At 41.4% G+C, this 12597-nt stretch overlaps 1 protein-coding gene across 1 annotated transcript; it reads right to left on the reverse strand.

Annotated features, from left to right (window-relative positions):
• Window positions 1-6906: 6906 nt before the first annotated feature.
• Window positions 6907-8403, reverse strand: LOC106753529 (MLP-like protein 28). Its single transcript, XM_014635348.2, has 2 exons — window positions 8154-8403; window positions 6907-7398 (listed from the first exon to the last, which is right to left on the reverse strand). The coding sequence occupies exons 1-2, from the start codon at window positions 8338-8340 to the stop codon at window positions 7127-7129; spliced, it is 459 nt and encodes a 152-aa protein (XP_014490834.1). The 5' UTR covers window positions 8341-8403; the 3' UTR covers window positions 6907-7126.
• Window positions 8404-12597: the final 4194 nt, after the last annotated feature.

The raw sequence follows: 12597 nt of genomic DNA on the forward strand, positions 1-12597 counted from the left end.
GGCCGAGAAGGCAGCGACCGTCAATGAGGAAGTATGGAAGTTGAAGGAAGCCGAATTCATCCATGAGGTGACCTACACCACATGGTTAGTGAACGTAGTCATGGTCAGGAAGACTAACGACAAATGGCAAATGTGTACTGACTACACCGACCTCAACAAAGCTTGTCCAAAAGACTCACACCCGCTTCCCATTATAGATAGCTTGGTAAATGGAGCTTCCGGCCACAAGATGCTAAGTTTTCTCGACGCTTACTCGGGTTACAATCCGATACCCATGCATGCGCCAGACAGGGATAAATGACGTTTATAACAAAGAGAAGGAATTATTGCTATGATGTGATGTCGTTGGGGCTTAAGAACGCGGGAGCTACGTACCAAAGGATGATGGATAAAATATTCGCCAACCAAATTGGTCGTTGTATGGATGTATATGTGGACGATATGGTAGTCCATTCAGCTACCCCGTCCTATCACCTCAAAGATTTGGAAGAAGTGTTTCGGCAGGTGCGGCATTATAATATGAGACTAAACCGCACAAAGTGTACCTTTGGACTGGCCGTAAGGAAGTTCCTAGGATTTATGTTGACCGACCCAAGCATAGAGGCGAACCCGAACAAGTGCGATGTCGTCCTTGGCATGAGGAGCCCTATTAAATTGAAGGAAATCCAGCGGCTAGACGGGCGATTAACTTCCTTCTCTCGCTTTATTCCCAATTTGGCGGGATGATCCTCACCAATTCCCAATTTGGCGGGACGATCCTCACCAATCCGCCAGTTATGAACCGACCTTTCCCCAATACTGATTTGTAGGTCTATGTGGCCGTATCGGCCGAGGCCATCAGCGCCACGTTAGTGCAGGAACGACCGGAACCTTGTCTCATTTACTTTGTAAGTAGGGTGTTACAAGCAGCCAAGACGCGATACCAGCAGGTGGAAAAGGTCGCTTTGGCCCTTCTCAATGGTGCACGAAGGTTGCGCCCATATTTCCATAGTCACCAGATAGTCGTCTGAATGGACTACCCAATGTCAAAGATTCTGAGGAAACCTGACGTAGCGGGACGCATGGTAGGATGGGCCGTAGAGTTGTTTGAGTTCGGGCTGCGCTACAAACTCCGAGAATCCGTCAAGGGCCAACATTTAGCTGATTTTGCAGTGGAGTTGCCGCAAGCCCTACAAAGTGAGCAATGGAGTTTGTATGTAGATGGAGCGGTCAGTCAAGCGCGGAAGAAGCAGGAATGGTTTTGGAAAGGCCCGACGATTTTCGTTCGAACAGTCCCTCATTTTCAAGTTTAAGGCCTTAAATAACCAGGCTGAGTTTGAGGCTCTAATTGCAGGTTTGCAATTGGCCCAAGACATGGGAGCGAGTCTCCTGGTCTGCCGAACTGATTCCCAATTGGTGGTAGGTCAGATGAATTGAGAATTTCAAGTCAAAGACGATCAATTGCTCTGGTACTTCCATAAGGTTATTGCCTTAACCAAGGAATTCAAGGAATTTATTCTCAGGCATATTCCCCGTGAAGAAAACGCATGGGTCGACATGCTATCCAAGCTTTGTAGCGGCAAAGAGAAAGGACAATTGACGACTGTCATTCGATAGGTACTGACGAAACCGTCAGTGGAGTGCTTAGCAATAAAATGCCCTAAAGAACCCGATTGGCGGATGGAAATTCGAAACTTGATGCAAGATCAAGATGCCGGATGACCGGTCAAGCCAACAAGTGCCTGAAAAATTGCTCGATATGTTATCATCGGGAGCGACCTATACCGAAGAGGCTTTTCTACCCCTTTACTCAAATGCGTGAATCCCCATGAAGCCTCCTACATAATGGATGAACTCCATAACGGGATTTATGGATTTCACATCGGGAGGCGAACCCAAAAGGCACGGGCCCTCCGGGCCTGTTATTTTTGGCCGACCATGGAAGAGGATGCCAAAACTTTCGTGCAAAAATGCTTAAAGTGCCAAGCCCACACAAATATATTACATGCCCCCCGAATGAATTACACATTTTTGTATCTCCTTGGCCATTTGCAAAGTGGGGGATGGATATTGTGGGACCATTCCCAAACGGTCGAGCCGAGAAAAGGTTTATCCTTGTTGCGGTCGATTACTTCACGAAGTGGGTAGAAGCCGAGGCACTTGCCACCATAACTGCCTGACAAGTTTAAAGTTTCTTCTGGAAAATAATATGTAGGTTCGGGCTCCCAAGAACGGTCGTCACGGACAACGGCCGACAGTTCATCGACAAAAAACTAAAGGCATTTTACGTGGGTTTGGGCATCAAACATGTCACGAGTTCGGTGGAGCATCCTTAGACGAATGGCCAGGCCGAGGCAGCTAACAAAATGATCGTCGCAGAGCTCAAGAGGAGGTTAGGAGAAAAGAAAGGAGCTTGGGTGGACGAGCTTCCGGAGGTCCTATGGGCCTACCGGTGTACGCCGCACAGTGTAACCACGAAGTCTCCATTCAACTTAACATACGACATAGACGCCATGTTACCTGTTGAATGGGGAGAACCTTCCTTAAGACGGTAGATTGAAGACTTGTAGGTTAACGATGGGGAGTTAAGAATCGAGCTCGATACATTGGACGAACGAAGAGACCGTGCCATCCTCCACGCGAAAGCTTGCAGGCGAATGGTATAAAGGAAGTACAACACAAGGTGCAACCCTGGAACTTCCAAGAAGGTGATCTGGTATGGAGAAAGATTGGACATGCCCGAAGGATACTTCCCCACGGGAAATTTGCCGCTAAGTGGGATGACCCTTTCAAAATTGCCGAAGACCTGCAAAATGGAGCATACCGTCTCTCTCTGCCAAGAGGAAAACCCCTCCGCAATACTTGGAACACATTCCACCTAAAAATTTATTTCAGTTAACTATTCTTTATGTACCTGTACTTTCCTTTTTGAGAAATTTTGAAATACAAAGACAACATGGTGGGATTCTTATTCAAATGTGAGGTTAAAGCGTAACCAACTATGCTAACCCATACATCGGGCGGTGAACGGCGAGTTCATGAAGAACCACTACCGCCCCATCAACTAACATACCAGGTGGTGAACGACGAGTTCATAAAGAACCACTGCCACCCAGCTGACCCACATATCACGTGGTGAACGACGAGTTCATGAAGAACCATTGCCACCCGAACGACAAATACATCGGGCGGTGAACGACAAGTTCATGAAGAACCACTACCGCCCGATCAACTAACATACCAGGTGGTGAACAGCGAGTTCATAAAGAAGCACTACCACCCGGCTAACCCACTTACTGGGTGGTGAACGACGAGTTCAGGAAGAACCACTGCCACCCGGCCGACACATACATCAGGCGGTGAACGACGAGTTCATGAAGAACCACTATCGCCCGATCAACTAACATACCAGGTGGTGAACGACGAGTTCATAAAGAACCACTGCCACCCAGCTAACCCACATACCGGGTGGTGAACGACGAGTTCGTGAAGAACCATTGCCACCCGGCCGACACATACATCGGGCGGTGAACGGCGAGTTCATGAAGAACCACTACCGCCCGATCAACTAACATACCGGGTGTTGAACGGCGATTTCATAAAGAACCACTACCACCCGGCTAACCCACTGACCGGGTGGTGAACGCTGAGTTCATGAAGAACCACTACCACCCGGCCGACACATACATCAGGCGGTGAATGGCGAGTTCATGAAGAACCATTGCCACCCGGCTGACCCATACATCGGGTGGTGAACAGCGAATTCACAAAGAACCATTACCACCTAGTACATCTACGTATCGAATGGAAAAGCACACTAAGTGCTAAATACATTGAGAAAAATGACCGAACGGTATGAGACAATATAACTTGTGCAAATTACAAATGCTAGTCGTATGCATAGGCACTAATTACGAATGAATAGTAAAAGACAGAGTAATTTGTGGTGAAGAAAGATTTAAAACGTAAGTCGTATTCATGTCCAAAAAATCTTGTGGGGCTGTACAACGCATATACGGCCGATAGGCCACCAAAACGAACAAAATCAAAGTTGTCAACTGGTCCTAACAATTTGAAAAGCAAAAATTCCCCTACCCACAAAGAAAAGTTGTCACTGACCACCTTCGGCACTATCATCACCAACATCTTGATCAGCATGTTCCCCGCCGGCATCTTCTTCACCCGCATCCTCTTCTGTTGGCTCCTCTTCCCCATCCGAAACGGGAACTGGCATCATCTTCCCGTCGAAGACATCTTGAGCGATGTCGAACCTGGAAGAGAGGGGTCTGCTCCCAACAAGTAAGCAGCCTGCCGAACAGCCTTGTTGAACACTTTTTCGTGCTTGATTTGGACATTCTCATTCAAGAGCTCAATAGACTTGTTGGCTTTGAGTAGCTCCTACTCTAGCCGGACGTTCTCTGTGCACAAGTCGGCCAGTTCCCCTTCCTGCTCCTTCGATTTTTCTCCCACCTGCCGCAAAGCCAATTTTAGTCGGCTAGTCTCTTTCTCCCCCTCATCACACTTCACTTGAAGGTCTTGGGTCACCTCACACTTAGAGTGTTTGAGGGAAAGCGCCTCTAGAGCCGCTTTAGCCTCTTTAGTGGCCTTCTTCTCCGCCGCCAACTCCTCCTGAACTTCTTCGGCCCCTCGGCGGTCAGCAAAACCCTCGACGTACCACATCACCATGGCACCACCAGTAGTAAGCTCTGCATGACTTTGGTAATCTCCCTTTTAGACAGATTCTCGACCGTCACCCACTGAGTGGAGCTCATTCATAAATCAACCCGGTCGCTCACGCCGAAGGACAGATCGAGCAGGCCACCCGGAAGAGGCCGGGGAGAACTTTCCCGCTTATTTTTCTTAGAAGACGATTTTTCACCCTCCTTAGATTTTCATTTCTTCTTGGAGGAACGGGTGGATTGGCCGGTGCTTGGGTGGAAGCGGCTGCGGTAGCGCTCGAAGACTCTACGTTCACCACCGGAGGAGGAACAACAACTAGGGGCACCTCGGAAATTGGGGGAACCTCCACGGACAGCTTCGTTTGAGACTGAGCCGTAGCGGTTAGAGTCGGACGGTCGCGGATCCCTCTGACGCGAAGGCGAAACGTAAAATGTCTTGCGGGGGGTCGAGAACGACATGGCACCTGCAAAGAAAATAGAAATTTAGATAAGTTAATATCAAAGAAATAAGTGGGTGGATACTAACATCATACCGAACGCCACATTAGTAAAATCCTCATAGAAAAGATAGTCAACCAACTAACGGGCGTGAAGACGGCGAGGTAGATCATTGATGGTTTTAACAACCTCGACCTCAATGGGGGTCATGTCATCGTTCTAGACGGAGCTTATTCTGACAAGATTCCTGGTCCAATAAAAAGGGAACAAAGGTTCCCCGACATCATTGCGAAATTGGTTGCGACCGCCCTCCTTTATTATTATTTTGATGTACCTAGTCTTGAAGTTCTTGAAAGACTCTGAATAAGGCTTGAACAAGCAATTATCCTGGACGGACATCAGCGATACCCAACCCCATTTAGAAAGCGGCTGGATGTGGTAATAATGAAAAACTACGGAGACGGATGGTGTGATTGCTAAGGCCAAACACATCACTACGAACACCTGAATGCAGGTCCACCCGTTCGGGTGTAACTGAGTAGGAGCGACATTCATCTTTCGTAGGATGGTCGCCTGAAAACGAGTGAAGGGCACCCACACAAACATCCAGTTGAATAGATACGTGTATAAGAAAAAGAAATCTTCGGTACTCGTCCCCTTCCCATGGAAGACCCGTTTGTTGGGGTAGCTTACGCTCAAGCGGATCAGTTGAGCATCTGCCTCGTCTCGGGCCAAGAATGACTGGTTGACCCACTCTAGCAGGTTATCCCTATTCTTGTACTCGGATTCATAGGATCCACGTCATGCGAAGCCCACCCATAAACACCTATGGTCGGCCATCCGCCGACGGGTTCTGCCCTCATGGCGTCCACTTCGACCCCGCCCTCTAAGAGGAACAAAGACGCTCCGTGTATTGTCCGGTCACCGCTGAGCTCCAAAGACCCAAGAGACCCCCTCGCCCTGTCAGACATCTCGACCCGGGATGATGACCCCGAGCTACGAGAAGAAGTCTCGCTGCCGCTGGAGGAGCCCCCGCCGTCCCACCTGCTGAACTAGTAGAAGAAGACAATGGAACGACAACCATTTATTTACCTAAGTTTATTGTAACTGGAAGGCTGCAGTAAAAAGAGAAAGGATGAAGGTGAAAATGACCCATCGTTCACTCTTATTTATAGCAAAATTTTTGAAACTGCTAAATACATCCTCATCGTTAAATAAAAGCACAACGAAGGGCCTAGATTGAAAGGACTCTTCCACTACCCGAGACCACCCGCCTATGGACACCTAACATGTGTTTTCCCGTCTCAATTCAAACTTCAGGCACACAAAATGATTCAACCCTCTTTTTAAACCCTACGACGAGTACTCGTCTAAGGCTTTGGGGGCCTGGTCTACTGGGAACCTCTGGACGACTTAGAACGGTCGGATGTAGAGAACCGAACAATCAACTTTAGACGTTTCTGTTTATGGTCCCCGACGTCTATAGTTCTTCACTCATCGGTTATATCTGGCCTCGACGTCTATTTGCCCCACTTAATTATGAAGTTGCCACCGGTCATCGTGTTACGTCAGTCGACCAAACAACCGACGTCTATGTGGTGACGTTAAATAACGTTTTTCTACTAGTAATTTGTGCTATCTATGTAAATATATTGCACAGTCTGAAGAATTATTTTTTTTTATTTTTATTCAAACTTCAAACAAATAACAAAAGTGAATTGTTTTATTTAAATTAACATTTATCATATTCATGAAAGTGTTGTAATCAAACAGATACTAAAATTCATGCAAAATATATAGTAAAACAATCAACTCAAAAAAACAAGCACTTTTATATTGCAAAGCATACATATTCATTTATATGCATCACATGCAGCATTACACACTTCAAAGCACTGACATGTTCATGCAAATTTATTCCATTCAAACAAAGGACCTACATTATAATAAGAACACTCCTCGAACATCACAACCATTATTCTAAGGGCCACTCCATTATTTCTTCTTTTACTTTAAATTTCTTCTTGGAGTTATGCCTTCACAAGATTACTATCAATATCTCTGGTGCAGTTGTGCAGGTACTCGATGTAACCATATGGAGGATGAACTTCTTCATTAAGTTTCTCATATTCAATGGTCCATTTGATAATAGCACCACCGTTCTCCTTATCAATTGCTTGAAATATGAGGTTAAACACCTTAAACCTGTGGTCTATGTCTTCACCGAAGAGCTTGTAGTGGATTGTTTTCTTCTCTTCATCAATAGATTCAATCTTCTCATGGCATTTTACAACCTTTCCATCTGTTCTTTCACAACCAATATCATCAGACCAGTCACACAAACATTTATACACTAAAAGAAGAAAAGAGTTATAGCAATGAACTCGACCACATTCTAATTTGTTATCACCAAATAATTTATATATAATCATGGTTATTAAACTCTCGAGTTAACTCTTAAACTCTTACGAGTTTACGTTCCCAGACATGGCTTCCGAGTTAACTCGGAAGTAAACTCTTTTTTGCGTAAACTCGGTAGAATTAATTGTGAAATCGGTAAGATCGTGTAGAATCGCGAGTTTGGAGCGATTCTGCGAGCTTGAAAGGGGAGAAAAATTAAGAAAAACAAGGTCTCGTTTGGTCTCTTTTTATTATATATTTAATGAAATGCATCAAAATTAATGACAATAATCCAAATATATATGTTTTACAATATTTATTTTTATGAACTATATATTTATAAATTTTATTTATTTAAAGTTATATAATTTTGTAAACTTATTTAAATTAAGATATTATTTATATAGTATTTTTCATCTGAAGTAAACTCTTACAAATTTATGAGTTGAGTTTACGAATTGAGTTTACTTGACTATCGTAAACTCGTGAGTTTGATAATATATAATATACTAACTCACTCATCTTTAAAGACAAGTGGAACTAAGTAAGTAAATTCCTATGAAAATTATACTTTTAAAACCCTAAGAATCTATTTTTGAAAGAAAAATATAGTTAATGGTGAAAGTCTGCCCATAAGTTTGTTTGCATATTAATTACCTATTTTATAAGTCCAGTGTTTGATGGTCTCATGGTGATGCCAGTCTTCACCCTGATGTAGCTGGGCTGCATGAACATTATCAGTTAGGTGTTGAACATCATGGAGGCTTTTTGCGAAGAGGTTGTACCACTTTTCAGCAGTTGAATGAACCCCAACTTCAGTGGTGATTCTACCAAAATGTGTCATGATGATGAAGAAAGAAGATAGAAGCAAGAAATTGAAAGAGCAAGGATGAGGATGCTCAAGAATAATGCATCCATTTATATAGTAACATAATCCACCTAACTCCTCACAGATAATTCAATTGGGATATCTATCTGTAACCCTAGAAATTAATGAAAGATAATTTTTATTTATTTTATTTTGAAAACATATATAAATTAGTTTGGAAGAGAAAAAAAGTCGACAGTTTTGTTATTTAACTTATAATTTTCATTTTTATTTGCATGTTATGTTTATTATTGATCTACCATTTAAAATTTTTAATATGAAATTATTACTTTATTTTTTTCTTCTATCATGAAAATTGTTGAATGGGACAGTTTACTAGTGAGGGAGTGTTGCACAATACAAAACTCTAATCAGTTTCAGAGCTCAAGTTCTTATGGATATGGATATGGATATTCTAGGAGTAATTTCCACCGACAAGAAAGTAGGTTTAGAAAATGGTGTTTATGAATCGCATTCAATGACAGTAAATGAAATTCAAATTATTCAGATTTTATTAATTTAAATTCGTTGAAATTTACTCCTGTTGTTTAATATAGATGTTTATTTTATTTAATTAAACTATTTAATTGGACTTAAAAAGTAAAATAAAGTGTTGTTTAAAAAAGCTAATGAAATTAAATTAAGTTGTCAGAGAGTATGAGAAAAAGAGTCAGAATTAATTGGACTTGGTATCTAAAAGAATCATAGACCATTTATATATAAATAGGGGTTACATCTTTTTCCTTCTCATTCCATACTTGTTCTTTTTTGGTACATGACCCATAAAGACAGACAATATTCTTTAAACCTCATTATTACTTTAAATATTTTTTAAAGCTTAACACCGAAAGTAAATTGTACTCGTTGTTTGCGTCAAAATCTTGATAAACCTTTTATATCTGTTTAATAAATCTTGTTATATTATTTGAATCTTATTATAAATAAATATTATTGATAAAAATAGAGTACTTACAATGGTTATAAACTAAATAATATAGATGAGATAGATCAAAACTTTGCATTACAATTGTTAAATTAAATAAAAAATTAATCTTAAATATAAGAGGTTTTAAACCTTCACAAATTAAATCATTAATAAAAGAGATTAAAACATTCTAAAAAAACTCTCAATAAAAAAATTTGATATAAAAGATTAGGAAAAACCTTCATAAATTAATTGTAACAATTTTAACTAAAAAAGTTTGAAAATTTTCCCCAAATTAAAAATCTTCACTTGAAAAAAAAAAAACAAAGAAAACTTCTTTTAAACAAAATTTTTTTGTGATGATCTATAAACACTAGTGCAGAAAGGGCTTTAGACATATGTTATTTTGGACTTTTAACGTCTTTTTCACAACCGACGTCATTACGGGTGACGTTAATGGGACGTCGAATTTTCATATAACAGACGTCTAAGGTCACTATAGACGTCGGTGTATGCATTAACTGACGTCTAATATAGTCGTTGTGTTTTAGTGCAGGTTTGTTCATGTCTTTGGATAGCCTAGTAGCACACTCTGTCTTTGCTAGTTTCCCCCAAAAAAAAGCTTACGTTTTTTGAATTTCTCATGACATTTCAACCCAAAACCGAACTTGGCTTCTTGCATAGTTCCATTTTCAACTGGAAGAGGGAAAAATTATGGTGAAATGATAACTAGGCAGTGACCCAAGTCGTTTTTGGGTCGAAACGCCATAAGAAATCCAAAAGACACCGCTTTTTCTGGGAGGCAGCTAGCAAAGGCAGAATATGATACTATGTTACCCCAAGAGAGGAACAAAACTGCACTAAAATACAACACAAGGAAAACAAATTTTAATCAGTTGAATTAGAAGATAATCGATGAAATACTAAAATAATCGGACTGAACAAAGTTCAAACAGTTTAAATAAAAACAGACGCACCTAGAATGCAATGTCACAAGAGAGAAAACGGAGAGGAGGAAGACGATGATGTATGCGAAACTGCGAGTCTGTAGTTTATTTAACATGAATTGAGGCGTCGGTTGCTACAGAAACTGACGTCTATAGTCAGCTAGACGTCGGTTATCTCACTAATATGACGTCCAAGATAACTTTTTAATCTTCCTTTTGCATGCACCTTAGACGTCGGACACAAGGGGCACCGACGTCTATGGGCTGATCGGAATGACTTTTCTATTCCGGTTAGGGAAGTAAACGACAATTGTCCTGGGACGCCGAGGTCTATAACTATTTAGACGTCGGCCCCCTACTACTGGACGTCGAAGTGCTTGCGAGTTTGGTGAGTAGCATTAATTACAACCACATAGACATCGTTCCCCCTAAAACTAGACGTCTATATGGCAGAAAATGACTATTTTCCTACCTTCCTGACAGGCCCATTGATGTCAAGTTAAGGGAGCACAGACGTCTATAACATTATAGACTTCGATTATTTATTACGTGACGTATAAGCGTTTGGGAATCAGGTGAAGAGCATTAATTGCAGCTAGATAGACGTTTGCCCCTCCTCATAACTGACGTCAATGGGGTAGAAAAGATTGTCTTCTTGCCTACCTCAGGCCCTTGGATGTCTGGTTAGGGCAGAACAGACGTCCACTATATTATAGACGTCGTTTGCCCTAGAAACCGATGTCTTGTTTACCAACTTATTTACGGTAATGCCATTGTCCATTAATATACGTCGAGCCATCCATTAACTGACGTCTTATGGGTGACGTTAAACAACGTTTTTGCATTAATGAAATAAGGAGAAATAGATGTGGAGAAAGTTTTGTATAACCTAATTAAAAACTTGTTGGGGTAAATCGGCGAGTGTACCGAGTCACACAAGTAATATAAAATGGTAAGACCAAGTATCGTATCCCAGAGGACTCTCGGCGCTGAACAATTGTTTGATAACAGGATTAATTAAGACTTAAAATTAGAAGAGATCATTGGGTTTGGGAGCAAAAATAATAAATAAAATAAAATGCAATTGATTAGTTGCAAAGGAGCACAAAGATGAACGGAGGTTGATTTATATGTGATGGATATGTTGTTGGGGTTAGATTTCACCAAGTTTCCTCTCATGTATATAAGAATTCTCCTTTATGCATTAATGCCAACGTCTCTTACTAAATTACCTAAACCCGATCCCTCAATGAATAAGTCTGTCCCTAATTACCAGTTCATACAATTCCTAGCATTCTTGGTAAAAAGATGTGAAGAACAAGAGATTAAGACGACCAAGACTCATACCTTCATCCTTGAGAGATATAACCCTTAGGAGTAATTCAACAAGAACCTGAATTGTAAGGAAACTCCAAACTATCATGCAATTCATAAATCATGCTAATGAATGAGTTAAACACAACAAGCATTGAAACAAATGAATTACTCTAAAAATTAATGAAAAAGCATATGGAATTAAGAATCAATTCAAATACATGAGAGTTTACAAGGTTACATCATCCCCTAACAACAGATAGAAATTAGTTCCCCATAGACATGGGGAACTCTATGAATAATGGAAGAAAGAATGAGAATGGAAGCCTAAGAATTGGGAAAAAAGTGTATTGTTATGCTCTTCTCTGCCAGCGATGCAAAACCTAGAACCCTAGGGTCCTTTAAATAGTGTTTAAGGTGTGCCAAAACAGGGTCCAATCCAAAAGAATTGAAACAGAGCAGAAATAGGGCCTGATCCAAGAAAGTCGACGCCCAAGCGGTCCATGAGGAAGCCCAGGCGATCATAAAAGCTCATGTAAGGCCCGTGCTTCGAGTTTGGACGCCCAAGCTTTGAGGCTCCGCCACCCAGGTGGCCAAGGCCACTGCCCGGGCGGTGGACGTCGATACAGCACGCTCAAGCCTCGCTTCTGGACGTCCGAGCTTCGTGTTGTCTCCCCTTCTAGTGCCTTTTTAGGTCCTTTTGAGCTTTATCTTCTTGGCTCTTCATCTCTTCTTCCAGTATTACCTAAATCTTTGTCAAAACAAGGGGAATTTGTCATAAAACCATTTAAATCAACCTCAACTCTCTTATTCACACAACTTAATGAAAAAGCATGAATCCAAGCAAGTTTCTAAGTGAAAGGGGTGATTTTAGTATCAAAATGACATCACAAATAACGATGTTTTAAATCGTTATCACAACCCCAAACTTAAAAATTTGTTTGTCCTCAAGCAAACAGAATGTAACTCAACTCTTTAGAACAATAATGACTCAACCTTTTTCAAAAACTTTTTCTTTCAAGACAAGGAATTACTTTTATCAATTCA

Source organism: Vigna radiata, unplaced genomic scaffold (genome assembly GCF_000741045.1).
Source record: "Vigna radiata var. radiata cultivar VC1973A unplaced genomic scaffold, Vradiata_ver6 scaffold_137, whole genome shotgun sequence".
NCBI lineage: Eukaryota > Viridiplantae > Streptophyta > Magnoliopsida > Fabales > Fabaceae > Vigna > Vigna radiata.